Here is a 27,651-nt window from a genome sequence, read left to right on the forward strand (position 1 = left end):
CTGCAAAGGAGCAAAGCTGCACCACTAAGTTGATCCCTCTGCAGTCCAAAAAAAACAGGTGAGATAAACATTTTATGCTGTTTATGTTGTTCTGATCCAGGCTGCAGCCAAACGGGGCCAGCGCAGTCCTCCCACGCTCGGCTGCTCCCTGCTGCATCTCTCGGCTGCCTTTTTCACTAAGGATAATGTGCTGGATTGCATATTCAGCCACAAAACAAGGCAGCCACAGGCACTGGGGACAGGAGTAAACTAGCACTGACCCTGCTGGGGACAGGGGCCTCAATGGCATTTACAGCACTTGCTGAACAGCACTAGATTGTGTTGGGGGACACATTTCCTAGTATGCTTCAAACAGCACACCTGAAAATGCTTGTCTTTGGAAGGTGCTTAATATACCTGTCTCTCTGATAACAGTCCTCACATTGAGGCTCTGCACAAGCCTTTTTTTGCAGAACACGGTACAGAGTGGGCCTCCCAAAACAGCACCGCAAGTGTCACGCAGAGAGCACTGCTGAGCTCACGGCCATTCATAAAACAGGAGCATTTTCAACACACGCTTTATTCACGAGCAGACACACGAGCGGGCACGAAGCATCCCATTCCAGGCCCGCGTCTCCCTCGTTCAAGTGCCCGGTCCCAAGGGCTGACAGGACCCGCACCGTGTGAGGAGGCACCAACGGGAGAGCTCCTTTGCGGGCTCAGGAGGCGGCAACCCCGCCGGTGCCGGCCCCGTGCGGCGGCAGCGTCATGGGCGGCAGGAACATGGCCTTCAGCTTGCCCGACATGCTGGCGATCTCCGGGTCCTGCGACTCGTAGGACTTGATCAGCCGGGCGAACTTGAGGACGCCTGCAAGGAAAGGGGGTGGGCGGGAGGGCCCGGCGGGCCCGGAGCATCCCGCCCGGCGGGGGAATGACCCACCTTCGCCGTCGCTGCTGAACCCGTAGGCCTTGATCACGTCCTGCTGGATCTGCGTGGCCACGGGCAGGAGGAACTGCAGCATCTTGCCCATGTCGTTGCAGGCGTTGTCCCGAGCCTCCTCCATGCGCTGCGCGTTCTCGGGCGCCCCGAAGGCCTTGATCACCTCGGCCAGCACCGCTGCGGGACACGGGCACTCAGCCGCCCGCACCCGGCTACGCCACACGGGCGCTCCGCCGCGGGCCCGCCCGGGACACGGAGCCGCCCGCACTCACCCTTGGCTTGCTCCGCGCTGAGCGCCGGCGGCACCGGGGGCTGTGCGGAGGCCGCCATGGGGCGCGGCGGGGGCACCGCGGCCCCTCACGGACGGGCAGCGGCTCCCGGCGGGCCCGGGCCGGGCCCCAGCGCGCCTGCGCCTCCCCGCCCCGCTCTGTCATTAAACCGATGTGAGGGAATGGCTTTCCGCCAGCGCGGAAAACCTGCTGGACAAATTCTAAAAGAGCTGAAATCACTGCCGGGACTTCCGCCCGCGCGAGGGCCCCCTCCGGGGCGACCCACCCCTAGGTGAGGGCGAGGACGGTTCTTCGCTCGAATCGTCTCTCCCGCGGGTCCCCGACCTGGCGCCGCCCGCCCACCCCGCTCCGCACCGACACCGGCGGCGTCCGCCGCCTCCGCACGGGCCCTGCTGTGCCGCCCGGACCGTATGCAGATTTCTCGCTTCCTATTGGCCCGCGGCGCGCACGCCCCGCCCCTCCTCTCCCGCGGTGGCGGGACTTGTGCCCAGCAGCTCCCCGCGCCTTTCCCCAGGCGGTGCCCACTTCCACCCTCTGCCAGTTTTCACCGAGTGTTTCTGCCCTTCCCATCCTGGCCCCAGTGAAAAGAAATGAACACACCGTAGTCCCGTTTCTGGAAGGGTTTTTTTGTCTTTTTTTTTCTTTTTTTTTTTCCTTTTTTAAGAGCTTCATATATATATTTATATATATAAATTATTAGAATGTGTGTCAGGGCTCGGGAGTGCGTGGGGAACGTCGTGTGGGTTGTTGTTTCATTTTCTTTTCCATAGCTGGGTTGTTGGTTGTTTTTTTCCTTTAATGGTTAAGTAAATATATATATATATGGGGGACCAATCGAGAGATACAACTGTGAAATCAGAACACGCACGCAGGGGCAAGGGAGTCACAAGTTGCTACATAAAACTGCCACGTCTAATAGGATGTGCATGAGTTAAAGTACATCAATTAGGATGGGTGAGGGGAAAGGGGCAGCCACCATCTTACAGACAGTCCCAGGACGCGGTGTCACCGCTCGGCCACGCCAGCCCTCCCCACGGGGCTCACAGGGGTCACGGTGGTGATGGCAGTCTCCAAAACAGTCTGCAGGTGCTTCGCACCCCATGGCCGTGCCCGTTCCCAGCAGCTGGGCAAAGCACAGCCACCGTCCTGCACACAGTCCTGCGGTGCTTCGCACCCCGATGGCTGGGACCGGACCCTCCGCAGGCAGGAGAGGCCGCTCAGGAAGGAGCCTGGAACGCTTTGTTTGCATCTGAAGGGATGTTGGGAGAATGGGAAGCTGCTCTGGCTAATCTGAAAAAGTTCCACGTTGCTTTTCTGTATCGCTAAGCAGTATCTTACACCTAAAAGGGGGGTGGGGTGTTGAGGAGGTATCTTGAAAAAAGGCTCTTTTGGGTTTGCAGTTATTTCTTGGCTGCACCTCCTCCTTGCAGAAGCAGAAAAGGCAGGAGCATCCTGTACATGAAGTCATTCAATGCTCTGCACTTCTTATTTAATGCAACTGTTCCCCCAAAACAAAGGATGGAGCTGCTGCCACCCTGAATTCACATCAGTCTTTGTCTTTCTGAGCTCTGTGCAATGCTGGTTCTCTTTTCTTCACAGCTCAGCTGAAATCACGTACCAATCACTTCAGGTCCATTAGTGGTGTTTCAGTCCCTCCCCATTTTCTCTCCTCCACTTTTCCCAGGATGCCATCCCGTACTTTTTGACATCTTCTCTTGTACTCTTCTGCATGGTGGGGCCAGGATGTGTCACTTTGCAGCTTCCCCTCCCCCAGGATTTGGTTGATTGATTGCTCCTCTTGAGAGAGAGACATGATGATGTCACACTGACAGTAGAAGTCCATTTAAAGGGGTTTGTCACTTTCCTTCTTCAGGTGGCTAGAATAAAAAAGAGGAATCAGGTGATGGTGAAAGGGAAAAAGGCAATTTACTGCATTCCCCTGCCTTTGTCCATCTAGACCCACACAACACTGCTGGCTTGGGAAGTTTCGTAGATCCTTGAAGTAGGATCTATTGAAAAGGTACAACACTGCACCTCTCTCTTTTCCAGTGTGCCTCCCCATGCACTTGTGAACGCTTTGTCTTGGCAAAACCATCAAACCCTTATAAATACTTTGTATTTTGGCAGGGGTATTGGTTAGTCATAACTGCATCAACATGTGTGAAACACGTAAGTTATCTGCCCCCACACCAGGGCTGGGCCTGGATGTGTTCTCGCGAGGAGAGAGCGGCTCCACACACCTGTAGTAGTCCTCCTGCGTGGGGAGCGGCACGCCGTGCAGAGGGTGGTGGGCGTGCAGCCACTGCTGCTGCTCCAGAGCCAGGCGCTGCAGCTCGGCCGACTGCGCGTGCATGGCCTGCAGCTGGTGTGCCGCCGACATGGGCGCCGACAGGGAGCCCGGCAGGTCCCTGTAGGGTGCGGCTGCAGCCAAAGGTGACACAGAGAAGAGCCCAGTTAATGCTCCATCCGAGGCCCCACAGCTCAGACAAGACGACCCTGCTACACTCCCATTCCCATCCCTGCCCACGTGCAGGACCTGCTCATCCTGACAGCATGGGCCTGTCCTACGCTCCATTTAACAGACCTCAGTTGGGTCCTGTGACCCCCCTCTGGACACCCCTGCCCCTCAGAACTCTGCTGATGCACTTTGGAGGAGAACAGCAGCCCCTGAGAACTTCCTTACCAAAGAGCTGGTGGCGCAGCACTTCGTTCTCATGTAGAGGGTGAGGCAGGAGAGGGTTGGGGATGGTTCCAGCTGGGTATGGTATCCGGGTGAGGTGTGATCCCGAGGCAAGGGGGTCGATTAGAGGGTGAACGGAGGCTGAGGCTGGGAAGAAAAGATACCACAAGATAATTGTCCCAGGCTTTGTAACAGGTAGCACAGAGACAGGCACAAGGTTTCACAAAACAGATATGGAGAGAGACAGGGTCAGAGTGTGTTAGGGATGGGATGGTTTCACAGCTAAACAACACAGTGTCATCTCCTTCTGAGTGTTACTCTTTTTGCCTGCATTGAACTTCACGTGAACCAGTCTGGCAGAGCTGTTCCTACACTCCTGAGGAAGATATACTGCTCCTTAGAAGTACATCTCCTTAAAAATTCAGTAGGGTTCTGCAAGGACCTGCTCTGCAATCAGGTCTGCACCCCATATCATGCCTACCTGTCACCCTGACAGCCATTCACATGCATACTTGTACTGAGTGCTTTCTTTTCCAGGTCTTATCCAGGACAGATTCTCTTTCTAGTGGTTTGGACTCACAGCCCGAGGAAGGGGCCCAGCCATGCATTGTAGGGAAAATGGACACTCATTTGTACCTCATGCCACCTATGAGCAGTTGCAGCTGCTCAGAGCCAGCGTCTGTGACTGACACCAGACCCCACTGACCACTCATAGCACCTGAGCAGGCACAACACTTTTTTCCTATTGCACTGTAGCTTGGACTTTGCTTCCCTGAGATTTTCATCCCTAAACCTTTTACTTTGCTTTCCTGTAGGATGCGGAAATGGAAGGGACCACCATTCAGTTCTGAAAAACAGCAGCCTCCAGTTCTTTATGATTAGCTCACCTCTTTTCCCATCCCATCCCACTATCTGCAGCCATAGGAGCAAACCTGAGAACCAACATTTCCTTAGTCCTAAGGACAGTGCCAAAACTGTTCTAGCAGGGCTCACGCTCCCTCTGCAGATTCCATTCTAAGGAATGCAATTCATGGCAGCACCACCCAGGCACTCAGTAGGACTCCAGCCCTTGTACTGTGGCCCCACAGATCCAGAACAAAAGGACACAGTGCAAACAATTCTGCTGGCCTCTGATCAGCAGTGTCAGTGCCTTTGGTGGGATGGGAGTGGGGGCAAGGAAGAATGACCCATGATGTTGGGCTCTTCTGGCTGGAGATCTATGGCTTTAAAGTTTAGTCTCGTCAGCTTTTAGGGTTTCCCAGAGCCAGAGGGAGGGAGCCCAAGGAAGGCACAGTAGGACACAAATCAGGGCTTTGTGCAGGGCACCACCAACCATGCGGCCCTTACCTGCGTGTATGGCATCCTGCTGGTGGAGATGGAGGTGGGAGTGGATGTGGGAATGCTGATGATGATGAGGTGTCACATTGAGCATCTGCAGCCGGGCCAGAGGGTCGTTGCTGAGAGCAGCCACCCGCTCGGCGTGCTGGCGTTCGGCCGCCAAGCGCTCGGCGTAGGACATGTCGGGACGAAGGGTCGGGCCGGCTGCCAGCGCCAGCCTCTCCCGCTCCAAGTGGCCCAGCCCTGGGTGGAAGGGAAAAGCGGGATGAAGGCCGGGGGCCGTCTGCAGACTCAACCCGCCGTGGCGTGGGAACGGATCCATGGCAGCAGCCGGCACGGCGTGGAGCTGCTCCAACTCGGCCGGTTTGACTTCGAAGCCAGGCTTGAGACGTTCACGCAGGTCCCGGTCCCTCAGGTCCCGTTCGCGGGCCTCCCGCTCCCGCAGCTCCCGCTCCCGCGTGGCCGGATCGCTGCTGTAGATGGCTGGCACGTTGTAGCCCAGCAGGCCCGGGTCGACGGCGCCCAGGGGCACGTAGAAAGGGTGGTTGCGGTTGCTGGGGGACATGACGTGGGGCCGGGCGTACTCGCTAAGGGTGCGCAGAGCTGGGGTGTCAGGGCCCAGGTATGGGGGAACGGTGGCTACAGCGCTGCCCTGCTCGAAGGAGGGGCGGTGGGGAACCGGCCCCAGGGACGAGCACTCGACTGGACGGCCCTCCTGGGCCATCTTCTGCAAAAGAGCAGAGAGACCGGCTTCAGGGTCCCAGCGGGGAGCGGCCAAGGGGGCCCTGGAGCATCCGCCCCGGCTGTGCTGCGGCAGTGGGACCCCCGGACCTACCACACTCCTCTCCAGCTCCCGCTCCTTCTCCCGCTCCCGCTCCTTCTCCCGCTCCCGTTCTCGTTCACGCTCCTTCTCTTCACGGGCTTTCTGCTCAGCCTCTCGACGCACTTTCTCCACCAAGTCTGCTCTTTTCTTGGCCAGCTTGGAGCCATCAAGGGGCACAAAGTACAGGTCTGTGCGGGAGCAGGAGTTGAAGCCACGGTCCAAGTGTTTGTTGAATCTGGGGATGAGAGGTGAAGCCCATCAGTGCTGACAGGGCTGGTGAGTGGGGATGGGGACAGGGACAGGTACTGTGGGAATAACACTGTGGGAATGTGAAGAGCATCATGAAAAAGGCAAAAGGGTACAGCTGCACCTCAGGCTTGGGGCGATTTCCTCTTCCCTGCCCCAAACATCCTTCCCCACCCTTTGGAGAAACCAGCCTCCCCTCACCTGGCTGACTGGCTGGCATGGCTGGGCACATCCACCACCTTGGGAGGCGGCGAGGGGCTGCGAGCAGGTGGCACGGGGCTCTCCGGGGGCTCGTACTCCTCCGACGGCTCCTGCTTGATCTGAGCAGCGCTGAGGGGCAGCGGGGGCGGCGGCGGGGCCGGGGCAGCCATGCTGCCTGGCAAGGGTGGTGGGGCAGAGGGGGCAGGTGAGGGGGCTTTGTAGCCCCCTGCCACAGGGGAAGAGGCCACCCGGTAGCCAGGAGGGGTGGCTGCACGGAAAGGGGCAGCCGAGGAAGTGGGGGGCGAGCCCGGCTTGTAGGGGGCTGGGGGCTGGAAGGTGGGGACAGGGGAGGCCGCCCGCTTCCCATATGGGGCCACGGCTGATGGGGGTACCGGGGGCGAGACCGTCTTGTAGGGGGCTGCAGAAGGGGAGGCCATGGTGGCAATGACGGTGGAGAGGGTGGTGGCAGCAGAGGTGACTGGAGGGCCAGCCCCATGAGCAGGGGAGGGAGGTGGTGGCGGGGGGAAGGTGTAGGTGGCAGGACTCTGCCCCGGTGGGTGCGTGCACATGCTGGGGTAGCTTCCCTGGGAAGAGGCAGCAGAGGAGGATGAGGAAGAGGAAGAGGATGCAGACGAGGACGAGGAGGAGGAGGAAGAGGGGGCAGCGGCCGCAGTGGCGGAGGGAGCCTGGCTGTAGGCGGCCTGGCTGTGCGGGGGGTAGAGGCGCAGCCCGTAGGTGGGATGGGAAGGGTGATGGCTGTTGGACTCCAGGCCGTGGGGATAGCCCCCGGGGGGCTGAGGAGGAGCTGTGGCTGCTGGGGAGATGCCCCCACTGCTCCCGTGACCATGGTGGTGCTGCTGAGGAGGCTGCTGGTGATGGGGGGACTGGCCAGGGAAAGGGGCAGCGGGGTGAGAGCCAGCATTGCCCAGGGGGCGGCTGTAAGGGGGTGGCCCCTGGCTCCAGACTGGCTGTGAGGGCAGGGAGGGCTGGGTGTACTTGGGGGGCTGGCTGGAGACAGAGAGGCCGCTGGGTGGGGGGAAGGAGTGCCCATAGGAAGCAGTGTAGCTGGGCAGGGGCTGGCCCGGCGAGGGCTGGGGGTACTGGGCAGAGGAGCTGGAGGGCGGCAGCGGTGGCGGGGCATAGGGGTAGCGGGAGGGGGCCAGGGACGGTGCCTTGTCCTGCCCCATGCCGTGGGGCGAGGGCAGGTGGCCGCTCAGGGCCTGCCCCACCATCCCTGGGGAGCTGGAGGCGGCCACTGCGTTGTTGAGGGGGCGCAGGGCTGGCGGAGGAGGCAGGTTGGAGGAGACGTGGGGAAAGGAAGGGGCCGAGGCCGGGGGGGCAGCTGGGGGGTTGGCTGGGGGTGTCTTTTGAGGGGGGAGCCCTCCTCCTACCGATGCCAGTGAGATTGGGGTGGTAGGTGGTGGATTGTGCTTGGTGCTGAGGGTCTGCTCACGAGCCCCTGGCGCTGGGAGCACCCCAACTCCACTGGCAATTTTGGCCCCAACCTGGACCACATTGGCTGTAGGATAAAGGGGAGTGTGGGAGGAAGAGGAGGAGGAAGAGGAGGAAGAGGCCGAGGAGGAGGAAGGGGGAGCAGAAGGGGCAGCAACAGCAGAGGAGGAAGAAGAGGAGGAGGAGGAAGCAGGTGTCTGTGGGGCTTGAGCCTGGAAAATGCGTGAAGCCTGGCCCTCCAACTGGGAATGGTAACTTCCTGTGGGGGGGCCCTGGGGGTGCACCTCGCCCGGGAGCCCAAAGCTGGGCTCTGGTGGACGGGCCAGGCTGTCGGGAGGGGGAGCGACCGGCGGGCTCTCGGGGAAGAGTGGGGGGTGGTGGTAGGAGTGAGATGGCCCCTGGGACAGCACAGAAGAGGAGTCGGAGTCGTTCTCCACGCTCCCAGGGCTGTAGACACTGGGCGAGGTGCTCCTGTTATCCTGGTCAATGTCCCGCGGGTCGCTGCTCATCTCATCATTGAAGCTGTGGCCATCAAGGCTGTCAACATCGGATGGGGAAGGAGGACAGGGCAGCTCCTGAAAGAGGAAGGAGGAGGAAAGGGGCATTATGAGGCCTCCCAGACCACATGTGACACACTTCAAGTTCCCAGAGAACTTGTTTTCTGACCTCTCTCTGCCCAGCCCAGCACTAGAAAACCTCACAGAGGAAAGGAGACATTGTCTGGCAAGGTATACCCAACACCTTTCCGGTGCTCTCAGGTCCTCCATGAGCATTCCATGCTCAGGAAGGAGGTAACAATGGGTACTTTGTGTAAAGAGGCAGTGAGGGAGAGCAGGGAACTGCTGCACACATGGCTGAGAGGGAACAGATACAACACGGGTGATGGGCCAGGACATGGTATCACTGGTGGCATGGAGCAGTACACACCACAGTGGGCCCAGCACAGACCCCAGACCCAGAATTGCTCTTCTTGCCCCTGCAGAGCTCTCTTTGGTCAAGGAGACCAGCTCCCCACCAGACCCCTCTCACTGTTCCACTCCTTACTTCCAGGAGTTCCCCCTGTGCTTCCCAATCCCTGCTCCTCTGCACCACCTGCTGCCTCAGACAATGTGTATTGGTGATTAAACAGTCATCATGGGTAAGGGTAACTAACAAGCACAGCAGGTTAAGCTGAAAAAATATCACTGTTGAGCTGAACAGACTATCTATGTGGAGAAATTACAGAAGTCTAACCAAGATGGTTGAATTATAATGACCTCTTAATATGAGCAAGCATCTCCATGTTTGCAGGCCTTTAAGGCCAGTCCCCTGAAAAGGCTAACAGGGAATGGAGAAGCACAAGGACTGAGTCTTCCAACCACCCAACCACCAATCCAGCCTGGGGCTGTCAGTGCTTTGGAAAAGCCCTGCCAGGACTGTGTGTGTGCATGAGCAGGTTTTGCATGACTGTCACCTGGAACCCATCATTACCTAAACACCTCCACTTCACACTGTGCTGGGAATCAGAAGGGACTGACTCCAACCCAACCTGCAGCTGTGCACGGAGCCAAACTCTTGCCATTAGGAAAAGGCAGGGCTCTTGCTCAGGCAGGCATGAGCAGCACAGATAGGGAACTGGAGACTCCTTTGCTCTGGACTGGGCACATACCAGCAATCACAGCACAGAGAGCTCACCTCTGTTTTGGTTTTTTTGGGAGCATTGGTGTCCTCCCCTTCACTCTCTGAGATCTCTTCTGTTCGGCCCTGCTTGCTGCTCTTGGGGGTGCAGGATTCCTCCAACCTGCCTTTCTGCAAGAAGACAAGGAGAACAGAGAGGTGGAGGGTCAGGGTGAAATCTTCCAGCCCAACAGGTCTTCACAGACTGCAGCAGGTGAGACGCAGCCACCATGGCACATGTGTCAGTGACACTAGCAGAGCAACATGGACCCAGGATATGGCAAAAATTAGCACTAAAAGAGTCTGGTGAGACTGGACACCAGTTCTTAGGAAAGTGCAAGATGGTGAGGATGAGAGCAAAGAGGGATTCTGCCCATTTCAGGAAGCTAGCCCAGCATGGGTTCCTTAGTGGATCTCTTCTGGTCTGTGTCCCTGGATCCTCAAATGGATCCCACCCAGTCTGGGCAGTCCTTGGACACCCCAAACTTGTGTTCTAGCTGATATTACCTTTGTTGCTTGTCGGGATTTCTCAGCCTTGCCATCACTGCTGGAGGTGCTGACGCCACCAGGGGAAGCTCGACCCCGTGACCTGAGCTCCTCTCGGGGCCCCGGAGTCTCTTTCTTCCGTCCACTCCTCATTGACATCTGAGAGAGGGATCACTGTGTCAGTCCTGCTTTGCATCCCCAGGCCCCCCAAAGCCCCTGAACCCCTTGCACTCCACTGTGCCAAACTCATGCCCACTAGCTTGGCAGGGAGCCTCAGTTCCAACCCACACCTCCAGCTTTGCCTCTCGTGTCCCACCCCCCACTCCCACCTCACGTACTGAGTCCTTGTTCTGTCGTGTCTTCATTCTTTTGGGTGTGGGACCCCCATTCTCCTTGGCCCGGTTTGATGAAAACATAAATTTTTATGACTCTGCACCCCCTTCGGCTGTTCCCGAGGAGATGGAGACGGGCAGTTCCTCTGCAAGGGGGGCTTACACCAGCCACGGCAATAAAATCCCACTGGATCCTGAAAGGCAGACAAGGAGATGAGGGGGGAGAAAGACTGAATGGACTACAGAATATCCTTTCATGGCTTGCTATAGAAATATGACAAAATTATTATTGTTCTCTTATTTAGAGACTCAAGGATGTTTACCAAGAATGCAATAAACTCTCCCATCAGTGCAGGAAAAGATTTGCCATATCTGATTTCCAGTTTTCTAGGAGTGATGTGTGCACGATGCGAGGTATTCATTTTTAATGGCTTTAAACTGAAAGAGGGCAGATTTAGATTAGATATTAGGAAGAAACTCTTTACTCTGAGGGTGATGAGGCACTGGAACAGGTTGCCCAGAGAAGCCATGGATGCCCCAACCCCAGCAGTGTTCAAGACCAGGTTGGATGGGGTTTTGAATAACCTGATCTTGTGGAAGACATCCCTGTCCATGGCAGGGTTGTTGGAAGTAGATGATCTTTAAGGTTCCTTCTAATCCAAGCCATTCTGTGATTATCTAATTCTACAATTCAGGGCCCAATAATGCTGCTTTGGAGGATGCAAGAAGGAATGGTTATCAGGATGTTATCTGTCTTCTGGAATAATTTTAGTATTTTGCTTTCCTTGGGAAAAAAGTAACAGGAAAGTGCTTTAAAATGTTCCCAGTTACAATTTTCCTGACTTTTTTAGTTTGTCTTCGCACTTTTGGTCAGTGCAGAAAGTCACACCACCCTTACCTGGCCACGTGCTGTCATTTGCCAGCCCTGTGTCATCTGTCAGTCAGCAAAGTGGCCTTTGCTGAAGGACACTGCACAGCCCTGCCCTCTCCAGAGCACATCCACATGCACTCATGTACCATCACGTTGTACAGAAAATGTGACAAGTCTTGCTTGGGATGTTCCATGCCCAAGGTACACAAATAGGTGTGAGAAAACACATTTAGTTTTGCTTTTGCACACCACAACCATCAGCTCTGTTCAGCCTGGAGTGCATTCCCAGGGTCTCCTCCTCAACACACTGGATGCTTCTGGGTGTCTCAGACCAAGTCATACCCAGGGATGCAGAGTACATCCTTACACTTTGCAGCAGCAGGAAGATTTCTGAGATCCCTCTGGGACAATTTACAGCTTTGTGCCATGTCCAAAAGCCTTTTACTGTAGATATTTAACATCCTGTTATATCACACAGTTCCTACTCTGGAGTATGAAAGTACCATGTTTGTGTTAGCCTGGGAACTGGAGGAAATTTTTCAGGGATACTGCTCCTGAAGTTAGCTTGCTTGAATCCAGCAAGCTAAAGACCTTTTGCACTGCTCTGCACTGCACACACGCAGCCAAAAAGACGTTATCCTGCCCAAGCCTGTCATTTGAGTTGCTATACTCAGCCACTGGAATGGACAATCTGAAAGACAAGGGAATGTGTCCTGTGGAAGAGACACCAGGAGAAAAAAGCCACAACTACTGGGTTTTATTCTCTCATCTGGAAGCACAGAGAAATTTTGTGAATAAGAAGGCTATGGATTTGGGGCTCCTGAAGACCATCCAACATCTGGAAAGACCAGCTTCCAGCCAAGCAGTGCAGGAGCAGTCTGGATGACTTCCATTTCTCTGAGAAGGGAGCTGAAAACAGGGATCAGAGCAAAAGAGCCCTGAGAGGAGAACTCTCAGAGCTCCTGTGCAGCCCTGTTGCTGGACTGTGTGGCCCCAGGGTCGCTGCTTTCCACTGCCTTCATTTCTCTGACCATGAAATGGGAGTAATGACACTGGCCTCTCTCTCCTGGGGCTCCACATCTTCCCTGACCAATGCTTAGAGAAACCCATCCGGAAGGCACTTAGGAAAATCAGGGGACTGTTTGTTTTAATTCCATTAATATTTCATTTGACCCTCATCACGAAAGCCCCAGGGGGACTCGTCCAGCATTAATTCCCACACACATCAATTCATTAACTGAGACCTCTTCTTTAATAGAAAAATAGCTGATGATGGTTTATAACTGACCTAATGGAGGCAGAGCCCACTCCCAATCCCCACCTGCTGACTTGTTTCACAGACTCATATTTCTGTCACGCTTTGGCCTTTGGTTGCTAATTCAGCCAGTTACACTGATGCTACTCTAGATAAGCATCCAGAATCAACACTTCTTACGTGAAACGAAAGATTGTAACACGTAAGGTGATCCTAATTTAACTCAACTTTGACTCACGCCATGGTGGCAACCTGCAAGCGTTAGCTCAGCTCTGAAGGCACAGCAGCAGCAGCAGCAGCATGCTCCCAGTGTCACTGCTCCCTGCATTCCACAGGGATACCACCCACGCCTCCCACACCAAAGGAGCCAGAGTGATAACACAGCACACAGGTCTCGCCTCAGCTTTCCAGCAACCCTGGAATGACTATTACCATCTTCTTCCCAGAGAAGTCAGTCAGGGAAATAACACACAGCCAACCACAAACTGAAACTTCCCTTTTGAAAGGGATACCCACTCTGTACATATTCCAACCACTGAATATGCAGTAACAAACAAAGCCAGAAACAAATAGCGACATTTCAAGAGGCATAATCAACCACTGACTGAGATAGAAGTCTCTGTCACTTAGACAGTGAAGACTTTACTAAAATATGTAAAAGAACTGACACACACGTTATTAGTCTGAGTATAGCAACTGTTATGGCCAGATGAGAGGATCACAAATCCGCCTTCTAATTTTAACATCTATGAAATAAAAGCCTGCAATGTGAGCCTTTACAATCAGCAAGTTACACCTAACCCTTCCCATCACTGAAGATCCCTGCAAATGTCTCTGAAGGGCTCTTAGGGCTCTGTGGTTTTGGTTAGGAGGTGAGACATGACAGGGCTGCTGGGGAAGGGTTAACCTTTCCCTGGCCCTGTGAAGTCCTTTACAGGTTCAACTGAATTATGAGGCATTGCGAATTGCTATTTTCTATTTGCATTTTATGCAACCCAGCTCGGCTTGGCTTATTGCCCAAACCCCTCCATATTGTCCTGTAAGCCCTGGTGAAGTCTCCTGCAAGCAACACACACTCAACAGGCACTCCCCACATGGCATTCAAAATGGATTCTGCTCCTCCTCAAGTAATTCTCCTTCCCAAAGCCTGGACTGTCCTGCACCAGCAGCCAGAAGCTTATGAGGCCCAGCTCCTCTTTTGCTGAAGGACACAGATAGGTTCTCTCTTTCCCAGGCTGTCATGTGGAGCAATTCTCCCAGGTAACCAAACTGGAAACAAGTCCATCTCAAATGAGAAGCACTCAGGTTTTACATCCTAAAAAGCAGGCTTAATGTTTGTCCTTGGTTCAGAAGAGCACTTACACATTAGGCTGTGGGTTTGAGGAAATAAACTTTCCTAGATGGCGACAGAATCAGAGGAAATGGGAACCGAGTTCCTGGGGTGGTGTTTGAGGGCTTGGCCAGAACTGTAAATGACAAACGTGCCCAAAGTGCTGCACATGCTGGGGCTGCAGGCACAGGTACACCCAGCACGTGTCCAGCAGCAGGGAGCCCCTTTCCACTGAGACTGGGAAGACAGGGAAATGCTGCCAAAGCCATGGAGGGTTTTGACACTTCAGCAGGTGCTCAATGGCAGAGCAAACCCCTTGGGATGGGGAGCCCAAGTCCAGGGCTCCAGTCTGCCTGAGAAGGTCAAATGCCAGCTAAGGTCCAGCTAGCCACTGGGGCCAGTGCCAGCAGAAGGGAGAGCTGAAGGCTCCCAGCATCACTGTAATTCAAGAGCTAACATTATCCCCTTTTTTTGGTTTATTTACTGTAGATAAAGCCATCTTCCACTAGATGCTAGTCCATGCAAGCTTGGAGTAAGGAGTCAGTGGAATGCCTGATTTAGCCTAAGTACAGATGTTCTGAAGTGCAAACCTCTTGTCTTCTTCATTTGGGAACTGTTTGAAGTACACAGTGACTACTCTTTAAGTAATTTTCTGAAATGTAGAAATCACATCCAAAATCCTACATGAAATCCACAGCATTTGGTACATAAAGACAGGGACTGAGAAGTCAGATGTGAGAATTAAACTGAGTCTGGTTCTCTGCAATTCAATAGCTCTCTGTTCCCATCCTGTTTTTTCTCTTCTACAAAGGGATGGACTAGCACTGGAGGGAGGAACCAGGGTGGCAAAATGAATACAGATGCTTTCTAACACATTGCAGATGCTGAGAAGTGTCCTGAAAATAAGCTGGAATGATAACTGATGGACCCCTCTTGATGGGTAAAGATTGCTAAGAAGAAGAGCAGTATGTGTACATATGACTGCCCAATGAATGATGGTCCTAAATATTTTTAACTCCTGTCTCAGTCTCCCTCGTTTGGTAAAATGAAGGGAAAAAATACAGAAATGTAATTGGTTTTAACAACTGTGTAGGATCTTGAAAACATTAAGTTTTGTCCCAAATACTGCAATCATGCAACATGAAGTACAGCATTTCCCAATGGCTAATTACCTGATTTCATGCTTGAACCCTGGCATTTTACTACAGGGCATGATGGAGAAAGAGAGGGAAGGAAGGGAGAGAGCACAGTGTTCAGTGTTGGATAGCAACGAAAAAACAGGTCAGGGTTCAGGTTGCATGTCACAGTCTTTTGACACATACCTGGAGTGTGACATTACTGTAAAAGGGAAAATGACTCTGCAAGCAAAGGGACTAGGATGCCAAAATGGTTGAATACCAACATGGCAAACTTTTGTGGCTAATATTCTCTTGGATGTGAATATTGCCATGACTGGCAAATCTTCTATATTCAATAAAACTTATTAAGGATAAATATACAAAGGTATACAAATGAAAAGTAGTTTTCAAACAAAGACATTTTTGTATTTCCTACGAAATAAGTACAACACTGCGCAGATGCAGGGGCTGTGAACTCAGGCTGGGAAGTGATTTAATCAAAGAACAAAGCTCCTGCAGGTCACTCTCATGCAGGTCATTGCACACACAGACCCCAGGATCAGAGCACACACCTCCTAGTCCTCTGCAGACCTCTCCACAAGGCCTGGGACAGGCACATTCAACCACTAGCAGCCATGGGACACAGCCAGGAAGGGCTGAGACCTGCCCTGCCAGGGAGGTTTGGCAGCACAGTGTTATGTGGCAAACTCAGACAGAAACGCCTACAGCACAAGTGCAAACTGTGACTACTACTGCTTAAGAGGTCAAAATATAAATCCAGTATGAAAACGGTGACAGATGTCAATTTTTTTTTTATTTTCTATAAAGACATTGATTTCATATTGGCAGTGTACTGGAATTTCATTGGATTCTTCTGTCTTCAAAATATGGCATAGAATGGGTCACTATGAGATGTGTTAAAATAAATTTTAACAATTAACGTAAGTGAATGCTTCCAGAAACTTCACTCTGTGCCAGAGGGTGAATTACACACACTTATAATACACAAATTGAACGGACTGTCTAGATTTAGATCTATCTATGTATATAAGAGCTGATTCAAAATCCCATCAGAAGAAGTCAAGTTTGAGACCACCTGAGGAAACTGAACATGAACAAATCCATGGAACCCAATGAGAGGCATCCCAGGGTCTTGAGGGAGTCAGCTGACATAGTTGCCAAACCAGTCTCTGTGATATCTGATAACTGGATGGATGACTCCATCCAAAGAGTTACAGTCAACAGTTCAATGTCAAAGTGGAAACCTTGAACCAGTGGTGTCCCCCAAGGATCTGGGACCAATACTATTTAATACCTGCATTAATGACACAGATGGTGGGATTGAGTGCACTCTGCAAGCTTGCAGATGACACCAAGTCAAGTGGTTGATAGGTTAAAGGGAAGAGATGCCATTCAGAGGGACCTTGACAGGATTGAAGAGTGGAACCATGTGAAATAATGAAATTCAACAAGGTGAAGTGCAGGTCCTGCACACGGGTCAAGGCAATCACCAGGATCAGTACAGGCTGGGGAATAAAGAGGCTGAGAGCAGCCCTGTGGCAAAAATCTCAAGGATACAGGTGGACAAAAAAATTGGGCATGGGCTAACAATGTGCACTTGAGGCCCAGAAAGCCAAACACATCCTAAGCTGCATCAAAAACAGCATTGGCAGCAGGGTGAGGGAGGGAATTCTGCCCCTTTGCTCTGCTCTGGCAAGACCCCACCTGGACTGCTGCATCCAGCTCTGGGGTCCCTAGCATAGGAAGGACATGGACCTGTCAGTAGGAGTCCAGAAGAGGCCATGAAGATGATCAAAAGGATGAAGCACCTCTCTTACAAAGACAGGCTGAGAGAGCTGTGGTTGTTCAGCCTGGAGAAGAGAAGGCTCTGGAAAGACCTTCTGGTAGCTTTTAAGCTCAGGGTACTGAGTGAGCTGGTGGGAGAGCTCACCAAGCCACTCTCCATGATTTATAATCAGCCCTGGTTAACCAGAGATGTGACTGGAGGTTGGACAATGTGATGGCCATCCACAAAAAGGGTCCAAAGGAAGATCAGGGGAACTACAGGCTTGTCAGCTGGACCTCAGTGCCCTAAGAGGTTATAAAGCTGACTATCTCAAGTGTGATCCCATGGCATGTACAGGACAACCAGGGGATTAGTCCCAGCCAGGATGGGTTCATAAAAGGCAGGTCCTGCTGGACCAACCTGGTCTGTTTTTATGAGCAGGTGACCTGCCTAGCGGATGGGGCAAAGACTCTGGGTGTTGGATCAGCAAGAGTGTGTCCAGCAGTACCAGGGCAGGGATTGTCCCCCTGTACTTGAAGCCATACCTCAAATTCTGTGTCCAGTTCTGGGCCTCTAAATTCAAGAAGGGCATTGAGGGGGCTGGAGTGAGTCCAGAGAAGGGCAACAGAGCTGGGGTCTGCAGCACAAGTCCTGCAGCACAAGTCCTGTGAAGAGAAGCTGAGGGAGCTGGGGATGTTTAGCCTGGAGAAAAGGAGGCTCAGGGGGGACCTTATCACTCTCAACAATTCCCTGAAAGGAGGGTGTAGCCAGGTGGGAATCAGCCTCTTCTCCCAGGCAACAAGTTCTGGGATGAGAGGAAATAGACTCGAGCTGTGCCAGGGGAAGTTCAGGTTGGACATCAAGAAGAATTTCTTCACTGAAAGGCTGGTTAAGCCTTGGAATGGGCTGCCCAGGGCAAGAATGGAATCACTGTCCCAGGAAGTGTTCAGGAAAGGACTGGACATGGCACTCAGTGCTACAGCTTAGTTGACAAGGTGCTGTTTGGTTGGACTCCATGATCTTGGAAGTCTTTTCCAAACTTAATGATTCTGTGATTCTGAGATTCTAAGTATATAAAGGTGGCTTATAAGAAAGGTAGAGAGACAGTTTTTACCAGGGCTTGCAGTGACAGGACAAGGGGCAATGGTTTTAAACAGAAAGAGGGCAGGTTTAAATTGGATATAAGGAAGAAATTTACTGTGAGGGCAGGGAGACACAGGAATAGGTTTCCCAGAAAAGCTGTGGATGCCCCAACCCTGAAAATGTCCAAGGCCAAGTTGCAAGGGACCAGGAACAACCTGGTCTAGTGGAAGGTGTCTCTGCCCATGGCAGGGGGGTTGGAATTGGATGATGTTTAAGGCACCTTTCAACCCTCATCAGTCCATCATTGTATAAAATATCCTAAAATCATTCTAAAATAACACCTCCCATGCAAAAAAGAGACTCATCTTGAGGCAACAGCTTCAATCCTTCTTATATGCACTCGTTTACAAATTCATTTGTCAGGCTACCTATATGCTCCTACTCTGCAGTAAAATAATAAATAAAAATTAAAATGCTCACGCTTCAGGAAAGGGTGCCAAATAAGGATATTAAAAATAACTGTGCAGAGCACTGGCAGTCTTAGGAGATAAAGCTAGTTTACATTTTATTAGGCCTACATTAATGGGTTTTTTTCTTAATTTTGCACAACCATGAAGAGCAAGAATGTTATTTTGAGTATGAAAATTCTAATTCTGGAACCTCCATTCAAATAAAAATGTATCTGAGAAAAAAAAATCTGATGAACAGAGTGAAATAACAGAGCGAAAGCAAGGTAATAAATAATAAAAACATTCATGCATTTAACAATAGCTTAATTTACAGCCTATAAGAAGATATTAATTTTTGCAAAAGCAACTGAAAATAAAGTTTGATTCACTAAATGAAGGTTAGATGTACTAAAGAAGGTTATGTTAATCATAAAACAATTCCTGAGGGCACAGTAAAATGACTGTTAAGTATGTAACAGATTTACTTAAAAATCCCAGAAGAATCATTCTGTCTCCCTGGAGGAGAGCTTCCAGATCTCTCAGAGATACAGGCTGGCAGAGCCCAGTGGTGGATCACGAAACAAAACACACTGGGCTCTACCTTCTGCAAGAGGGATGGAGCCTACAGATGCAAGATCCAGAGGAAGGATGCATCACACTCCCCACACTCACTGTTTTATGAAGTGCAGCATCTTCTATATTTGCAACACCTGAGCAGACCTTACCTGTGAAGCTGTTAGGGGCCAAGGGTCTACTGTAATACCCCACACTCCTCTTTTGATACACAGGTGTCCCTTTGCTAAGAATGCAAAGCAAATTACTCAGGGACATCACAGGATGGCTGCCCAGAGACTAAAAGGAGGGTGCTAGCTGGGAGGGACATAGAGACTCAGAGCTAACCAGTGCAACTCAAAGAGTGATACCCTTTGGATATAAGAGGCAGATCCATGAAAATGGCACCTTGGCATATAGCAGCCATCAAGAAAGTAAACTGCATGCTAGAATTTCCTGAGGAAAATGTCATTATGCCCCCCACACAAACCTATGGTTTTCACATATCTTGAAATGTGTGTGCAATTCTGCTTCTTCCATAGGAACTAGAAGGGGCAATGAAGAGGCACGACTGAGTGGGTTAGACATCTCTGTCCAGTGAAAAGGTTATTGAGGTGAGGATGTGACTGGGGACCATATAGCCATATATGAAAAATAGAGGTTAGGTAGGAAATAATTTTTTTACTGTCTTTTCCAGTACAAATGCGATGACCATCACACGACACTTTAGTTCTTGAACCAAGTGGCTGCAGAATTTCCAATTAAAGGACACCATGGGTTCTGGAAGATTCCATGTGTTTGATGGGAGACTGGAGAGTTTCATTCAGGACAGAATGACTGGCACTTTCTGGATAGCTAGAAAACATATCTGGCTATGGCAGTTCCTCCACTGAAAACAGCTGGAAACTGTAGGAGTACCAGAGGAAATAGAGGAAATCCACTGGATTGGATTGGATTGGATTGGATTGGATTGGATTGGATTGGATTGCATTGAATTGGATTAGATTAGAAAATGACTGTATTAGATTAATGACTGGACTCAATGAACTTGGAGGTCTCTTCCAACCTAAATGATTCTATGACTTTGCAGCCACTGACCCAAAGGACAACCTTTAGATTCTCTGTTTTTAGGGATTCATGACTGGCAGCAAAGACAACACGAGAGCCATGTGTGCCAAAGTAAAGCATGGGAACAGGGTGAAGGTGGACAGACATATCCAGAACAGAAGAAGTGAAATGGGGCCAGAGAAATGGGCACAGGAGCAATAGTAGAGCAGATATGAGTCACTGGTAAACTTTGAGTCACTCCTAGGCTTGGGATCTCACAGCTTCTCCTTGATCTACAAAACTGTCAAGTGGGATGATCCTGCCCTCATCCCTGGGGCTAAAGGAACAAAAACCAACGGTGTGTCCAGGAAGATTTGCCTTGAAAGAGGTTGCTGAAGGTCTCCACTCAAATGCCCTGTTCACAGCAAACTGCAAAGCTAGACAAGGTTGTCACAAGCACCTCAGAGAACAATACTCAGAATATCTCCAGCCTCCCTGGGAACTCGTGCCAGTGTTGAACCACCCTTGAGAGGAAGGACAGCTTTTGTCTTACACACTTGCCAAGCCCATGGTGATTTTAGTCCTTGTGATTTTATGAAATCAGAAAACAGAGATTTATGGCTAAAACAAGGTCTTCCTGGTCATGACACAGTGAATTAGAAGTCACAAGTATTCAAAATTCCCCGTGATCCCAAGAGAATTCAAAGCAGGCAATCTGTGCTGAAGTGCTACCATCTATAGCGATGTATAACCTGCCTCAGCAAGCACAGACACAGACCTCTGCCTCTCAGGTAAGCACCCACTCAAGAGCCCAGAGATTGAACCCAAACCAGGCTTGGACTGCGCTGTCACAAGAAAAGGCACCAGAGAAAGTGAAACAACAGCCCAAGATATTTGTAATGCCTTTTACATGCTCTGTAAAGCAGCACGTGCCAACCTGTGGGACAAAGCTGGGTGCACAGCTATGGCATGAGCACGACCTGTCCCAGCAAAAAGCTTCCAGGCACGGATCTGCTGTCACGGATCTGTCTGCAAGGCCCATCAGGGAGAGGCAATGGCAGCCAAATGTGGAATATCACTGCTGGCTGGTGAAGGCACCAACTAAACAAAGTCTTCATAATAAATGAAGAATAAAGGTCTGCAGGTGAGACGGTAAATGATGGCATGCAAACTCTGGCACAGACCAGTTGGTGTTACTGCTGCAACAGGGTCGCACAGACAGACAAGCATCTTAAATATCCAGGATTTTTATATCGAGATCAGAAGAACGTGGAATGCCTCAGAGGACGAAAATCCAAGGATACACAGAAGATCAGAAAAGACCTTGTAATTTGTGGCTGGAACATGAGTTCTCAGCAGAAGACTTCTAAGAAGGCTTTTCCCGAATGATTGAAATACACTGGTGCAGAAAGAAAAGAATATTCTTCAGGAGCAGGAAAAGAGAGGTGATTTTTACCTGACTATACATAGGACTGGTAAGGCAATTATGGGAGCAGTGCACGCCATTTTTACCTGTGTACTCTAAAAAGGATCCTGACAAATTGAGAAATGTGATGAACTCCTCCCTCTTATTAGCCTTAAGCTGAATAAATATAGCTTACCTGAGAAAATATTAAAAGGAGACTTGAAGATGGCCTATGAGCACTACAAAGGGAGAAGATTTCTGAGAGCTCTTTAACCTACACCACAAAGACCCCCATGTCCAATGGATCTAGCTAAAGCTAGACAAATCCAACACAGGAACAGTGCAAAATTTGAGAAGGAGGAGAAATCAGTCACTTGAAAAACTTGCACAGGAATCTAGTGTACCACTGAAATTTTATAAAGCCTTTATTTTATTGTATTGTAAAAAAAAATGCTCTTAATATTTCCTGCGCAGACCAGCCAGTTGATAAGAACAGGTTTTTCAATACTAAACTCATTAGTAGTCATAGAATTTGGCCAAAAGGTGACGGGGGCCTAGCTAGCTCTCAGTGAAAATGGACCTTGAAAGAAATGGTCTAGCAATGTATGAGGAAAGCCTGATGGATAACCAAGACCAGATAAACCATTCTTCATGGAGGGTGGACCCTCTTTATGTGTCTGGCAAACTCTGAATAATTACCTCATAATAAATATGAGGTAAATCACTTCGTCTGTTGCACTCCCTGAACGAAAAAAACTCAGCAGTATATCCAAAATACTGTGCTATAGATACACTTTATATCCAATACACTCTGCTATATATATCAATATAAAATTTAATAACTATATAACATTATATTTTATATAAGATGTATTATATTACACAGACTATAATATATATTGTGATATACACACACACATAAATATATATATACACACACAGTAAATCCAATTCACTGTCCAAACAGATGAAGGTTGCTCAAATGCAACCTTCACTTAAGTGATCTATAGAGCAGAGAGACCTTGTGGAAGAAACAGGCTATCACCAAGTGCATTGTACAGCAGGGAAGAACACAACTAAAATTTTCCAGCTAAACTATCTGTGATGAAGAATGTCACCAGGGCAAGAGACATGAAGTAAGATTGAGAGCAACCAGCTCCTCTTCTTCAGCAAAGCCCAGACAGACCATCATTGGCTGAAATTGCCTGGAGAAGATATTGCAGTTGGCCTTTGGTGTGTAGGTGAAAATACTGCCACAACAATCAATCAAAGGTTGATATTTTTACAGGAGGAGACAACAAATCAGTGTTTGCTGCCATAACACACAGAGGAAACAGACAGTCAGAAACTTCGAGGATTATCAGAGCTGGAAGCTGGGCACTGCTTCTGAAGGGATAACTTCACCACGAAGTTGACTTCTGGTAAGCTTAAAACATGATCAAATCCTTATCCCCAAACGTTCAAAGCCCAAACAGCCAATCAGACTGGTAGGGAAGGGAAGCTCAAGCCACCTGAGCTGGAAACATCCCGTTCTGTTTCATCATTCTCCATACACACCTCACTGAGAACATGGGCTGTGGGCCCACGACTGCCCAACACGTGACTGGAAGGACAGAAAGATTCTCCAGTGCTCATCTCAAAGTGACAAAGAGCGGTGGGATGTGTACCTGGCCAGCCTGGCAACACATGCCTTGGGCACTGCTGAGCCTCAGCAGGTCAGGGAAGGCACTGAGAGGGAGCATCGCACGTTCATGTTAAACCGTCCGCTGTTACCAGACTCCAGCAGGGACCACAGGAATTAATTCTGCAGAGAATACCTACCCTAGGTGTGCTCACTTGGTAAAGAGCACGACTTTTTCAGAGATGCCTTCAGTTTTGGACAGGCAGAATTTGTGCTGCCTTCTCCTTCAGCCTTTAAGAAGTTTGTAAAGCATTGCTACTTTGTACTTCACTAGACACAGTCTTCAAGAAGTAGAGATGGAAGAGATGAAGTGATTAACAGAAGAAATACGTTTCATACTTCCAAAGCATCTCCTAATGGAGGAAGAATGAGACCAGAAAATCCAATGAAGGCAAGAAAATAGTTTATTTGTCCAAAAGACATGGGGAGAAAGAAATGAACTGGGGAAGATAAAGTCTGACAGAAGAGAAAGCCAGGTCCTCAGAAGAAAAGGCGTTACACAAGGAGGAATAATGTAAGATGGATGAACATTCAGGTAGGTATTTATGGAGGGGCACAGCTGAACATGTGCACAGACCAATTCCAGAGATTGCATTTGCAAACATATTACACCTCAGACCTGGTAAATAAATAAACCTCCCCTACACAGCTCTGTATTCCACATGGACTGCTCCTCTCAATTCCACCTCCATCCCCAAGAAAAACACTGACGAACATGAGAGAGCTCCAAGACAAACTGGGAAGGTGTACAAGGAGTGGCAGGGGCTGAACTTTGGGAGGAGAAAAACCCACCTGATGCATTTCACCCACAAACAAAACCAGGATGGAATATTTCAGTTGGAAGGGACCTACAATGATCATCTAGTCCAAGTGGACTAGATGCTCCTCCTTCTCTTGAAGAACAATACAGATCAGGTTGCTTTGATACAGCAATCTCACCGTGCTATCGAATCATAGCTCCTTGCATGACCATTATCATTTTGGAATGCAAGTACACCCACAAGAAACATCATCGTAATTCCTTTTTCAGGCAAACCTGAAAGTGAGAATGCAAAAACCTTTCAGAGGTATCCAAGGGGTACAAAACCCAGCAAAGGAGGTAAATGCATATGAAGAGAGGTAAAGGCAGGTCACTGCAGCAGGTTAAACCTGTTCATCTTGTTCATTAAGATTCACTGCACATTTAATTTTCAAATGTTTGGAGGTTTTTTAATAATTTCCAGCAAGAACCATGGTACTACAAGTTCACTCTTTGGCCATGCTTGAAAAGCTCCATCACGAATCATAACTGGAAAAGTCTGGTTTGAAAGATCAGGTCATTCCTAAAGAAGTTGGGGAAATACACAAATGATTGGTTGCGCCATCACCAATGACAGACACAAAATAACAAAAAAATGACACAAATAACATTTACAACTTGTGCGAGAAACAGGGCAAAAGAGAACGACAATAATTCCAAATGAACAATTTGATCATTCACATTTACAAGTGTCCCATCCACAGGTAATGACTGTGGAGCTCCAGCCCCTTGGGAATGTGTGTGCAGCACAGCAGGGATGCACACAACACCCTCAGGTTTAGAAGAAAAGAGACCAGCCTTCAACTCAGACATCTGTGGGGTTCTCTGGTGGGAATCCAAGGCTGAACTCTGCAGCTTGAGGCAGCACACACCTGAAGGGTGTGTAAGCATGGTCCAGCACTCAGGTGGACACAAAATGAATGGCATCTCCAACTCCTCCTTCGCTCTCCTGCTACACACCTCAGGATAATGGCCCACTACTTTCTCCTCACTTTTTTTAAGGCTGGAAAGCACAGCGGCTCCTGTGCAAACCACCCAGTACGACCAGAAATAATGACAAGAGATGTGGGTGCCGAGCTCGGTGAGGACACGCCGCTTGCTCAAGGCACAGCCCTGCAAAAAGCAGCCCCTGCAGACAAAAGCCACACAAATCCTTCCAGTAGCCATCCTGGCAAATGAGTACTCGGCTGCGGAACTCAAGGAGAGACACTGCCCATGTGGAAAGCAACTTGGGGAAGGTACAATAGCTGCTAAAGGCACAACTCCAGGGCGAGCAAAGGCAGCGTGCAAAGTAATGCCACGGTGACCAAATGGCTGCCACTCCAACAGCGCAGCGGCCACTCGGCACAACACAGCGGGCAACGGGCCGGGCACGGGGCAGCACAGCCCGGCAAGGCACAACAGCCCCCGGCCCCACGGCACGGCCAAAAGGGCACTGCGGGAGAGCTGGACAAATCCCGAATACCCCATGGACCATCGGCCGGACACAGCGCGGGATCTCGGCGGGTTTAGGGGGAGCGCAGAGCCTGATGCCCCCGGCCGCACGCTGGGGGTCTGGCCAGCGCCCCTTGGTGCCAGAGGAGGGGGCAGCGCCCAGGGGTGAATGCCACCCGCGCCCGCCGCAGACACCCGATGGAAACGCTATTCCCAGCTCCCCCTGCCCGCTGCCCGGCCGCACCTGGGGGAGCGGGGACAATACGAGGCGGGCGGGCGGGGCGGGAGCCGGTCCCGCCGCAGCACCGTGCCGCCCTCCTCCCTCCCCGCCCCGCCCCGCACGGCGCCGGGCCGCGAACTCGCAACTCCCGCCCGCCCGCGCCCCCCGGGCCCCGCTGCCCCCGCCGAACTTCCCGCCGCAGGGGAGGGGGCTCCGCGGGCGGTGACGTCACGGCGGGCGCGCGGCGGGGGGTGTCCCCGCCCCGGGACCCCCGCGGAGCCCCGCGCGCCCCCCGCGCCCCAGGGAAGGCGCCGCCGGCAGCGCGGAGAGACCCGGGCCCGGGAGAGCCCCGGGCGGGCAGCGCCCCCCGCCGGTACCCGAGCGCCCCCAGCCGCGGCCGGGACCCCCGCCCCGCCCCGCCGAGCCCCCCTGCCCCGCGCCGCTGTCCCGGCTCCTTCCCGGCCCCGCCGGGACCCTTCCCCAGCGCCGCGGGGGTTAATGGCGCTCTCGCCCCCTCCTGCCCCCCTCTCCCCCGAGTTTGGTGTTTCCCCCCGCGCCCCCCCGCGGGACTCGCTCCCCATCCCGGCAGCCGGACCCAGGGCTGGAATCCGGCCGCCAAAGAATGCGGCCAGCGGGCGACAATGACAAGCGGGGCGGGAGCGGCTGGGAGCGGGCGAGGGAGACTCACCGGCGGCTCCTGAGGGGAGGTCGAATGAAGGGAGGAATGGAGGCGGCGAGGAGCGGGGGGCAGGGATTTAAACGCTGCTTGCCCCCCCTTCTTTTTTTTTTTTTTTTTCTTTTTTTTTTTTTTTTTTTTTTTTTTTCCCTTTCCTCCCCTCCTCCTTTTCCGCGCTCCCCGGTTTCCTCTGGCGGCTCCGGAATAACCGGTCGGTGTCGGGGATGGGGGTGCGGCGGGGAGCGGGGCCCCCCCGGCCCGCGGCTCAGTCTCCCCCTCTCCCTCCTCTCAGGCGCCTCCGCCCGCGCCCCGCCGCCCTCCCATCGCTCCCACCGCTGCCCGCCTTAGCCACCTCCCATTTCCGAAGGGCCCAGAACGAGCCCCCTCCCCCGCCCCTCCGCCGCCGCCCCTCCCCGCCAAACAGCCCCCGCACCCCCCGAGCCGCCCGTGGGACAGCGGGGGAGGAGGAGGAGGAGGAGGAGACGCGGGGCGAGCCACCAGCCCGGGCCCCGCCCCGCCCGCCCCGCTGGGCCCCCGCCGGCGCCACAAAGGCCGGGCACGGGCAGGGACGGCGAGCCCGGAGGGTTTTTGGCAGGGCGGCCCCGGGGCGGCCGAGGGATGCCTGGGGGGGGTGGCCGGGGCTGCGGCGGGGCCTCCCGGGGGGCGGGGGCGGCGGCCCGACGGGCGCTCCTGGGCGCATCCATCCCCCCGATCCCATCCCGCCTCCCATCCCCCGCCCGGTTGCCAGGCAACGGCACAAAGGGAGCGCGAGCCCCGTGCGGGGGCCGCTCCGCACTGCCCGCACCGGGATGCGCGCCCCCGGCACACGCACACGCACGCGCGGCGCGCTCACGGCTCACACGCGCACAGCGGCGGGATGCGGGATGCGGGATCCGGCCGGAGCGGGACTCGCCCCAGCGGCGCCGCACGGTGCGGGGCTCGGCCGCGGGAACGGGAAACATCCCCCGCCCCGTGCACAAACGCCGCCGCCTCCCCTCGCCGGCCAAGTTCATGGCGTCCATGGCCATTTTGGAAAAGCCCTGCTGTCGGAGGGAAGGGTTTGGGAAGGAAGGAGGCGAGTCCGTAGGCTCTATCACCCGCCAAGGGGTTTATCCAGCTCAGCCGCTGCCTCCTGCGGGAACACGGGCAGCGGGAGCGCGGGGCTGGGGCCGAGGAGATGCTACAAGTGCTGCCCTTCCTGCCCCCTTTAGCTGCAGAAGGCACAGAAATTGTGAGGCTAAACCCGGAGCTGTGTCTCACAGACATGAGCACGGCTGTACGTTTAAATAATTGAGCCTTGGTGTGCAGATGTGCGAGTTTCACTCTGATGGCCTTCAAGCGTAGTCCCAAAATATTTCCTCGGCAGGAGCTGTGGGTGAGCAGGCTGGATGGCGTGCTCTCCACGGGCTTTTATTCAGCAGTTCTCATTGTCCGTTCCATGGCTCCCAGCACTATTTACTGTACGGCGTCCAAACTCAGCGCTGAATGTAGATGTATTCCTCTCCTCGGGGGGGGTGGTCCA

The 27,651-nt window shown here is 52.4% G+C and overlaps 3 protein-coding genes across 5 annotated transcripts in view; 1 reads left to right on the forward strand and 2 right to left on the reverse strand.

Annotated features, from left to right (window-relative positions):
• PHB2 (prohibitin 2) overlaps positions 1–27,651 on the forward strand; it is a 241,086-nt gene that overhangs the window by 23,818 nt on the left and 189,617 nt on the right. The window lies entirely within an intron of this gene.
• On the reverse strand, positions 542–1,705 carry LOC310924043 (protein C10). 2 transcript variants are annotated; one of them, XM_083885087.1, is made up of 3 exons: positions 1,475–1,705; positions 920–1,096; positions 542–847 (listed from the first exon to the last, which is right to left on the reverse strand). In XM_083885087.1, the coding sequence occupies exons 2-3, from the start codon at positions 1,041–1,043 to the stop codon at positions 699–701; spliced, it is 273 nt and encodes a 90-aa protein (XP_083741213.1). In that variant the 5' UTR covers positions 1,044–1,096; positions 1,475–1,705; the 3' UTR covers positions 542–698. The 2 variants fall into 2 exon arrangements, with proteins under 2 accessions (XP_083741213.1, XP_083741212.1); XM_083885086.1 differs by lacking the exon at positions 1,475–1,705 and adding an exon at positions 1,192–1,441.
• Positions 2,941–26,237, reverse strand: ATN1 (atrophin 1). Of its 2 annotated transcripts, none has more exons than XM_083885067.1 (10): positions 26,142–26,237; positions 10,430–10,617; positions 10,113–10,250; positions 9,624–9,737; positions 6,498–8,524; positions 6,063–6,285; positions 5,237–5,954; positions 3,893–4,036; positions 3,450–3,630; positions 2,941–3,086 (listed from the first exon to the last, which is right to left on the reverse strand). In XM_083885067.1, exons 2-10 carry the CDS (start codon positions 10,505–10,507, stop codon positions 3,053–3,055), a joined length of 3,657 nt encoding a protein of 1,218 aa, XP_083741193.1. In that variant the 5' UTR covers positions 10,508–10,617; positions 26,142–26,237; the 3' UTR covers positions 2,941–3,052. The 2 variants fall into 2 exon arrangements, with proteins under 2 accessions (XP_083741193.1, XP_083741192.1); XM_083885066.1 differs by having other exon boundaries at positions 10,421–10,617.

This window comes from Zosterops lateralis (assembly GCF_965231275.1).
Source record: "Zosterops lateralis genome assembly, chromosome: 2".
In the NCBI taxonomy this organism is placed as follows: Eukaryota; Metazoa; Chordata; class Aves; order Passeriformes; family Zosteropidae; genus Zosterops; species Zosterops lateralis.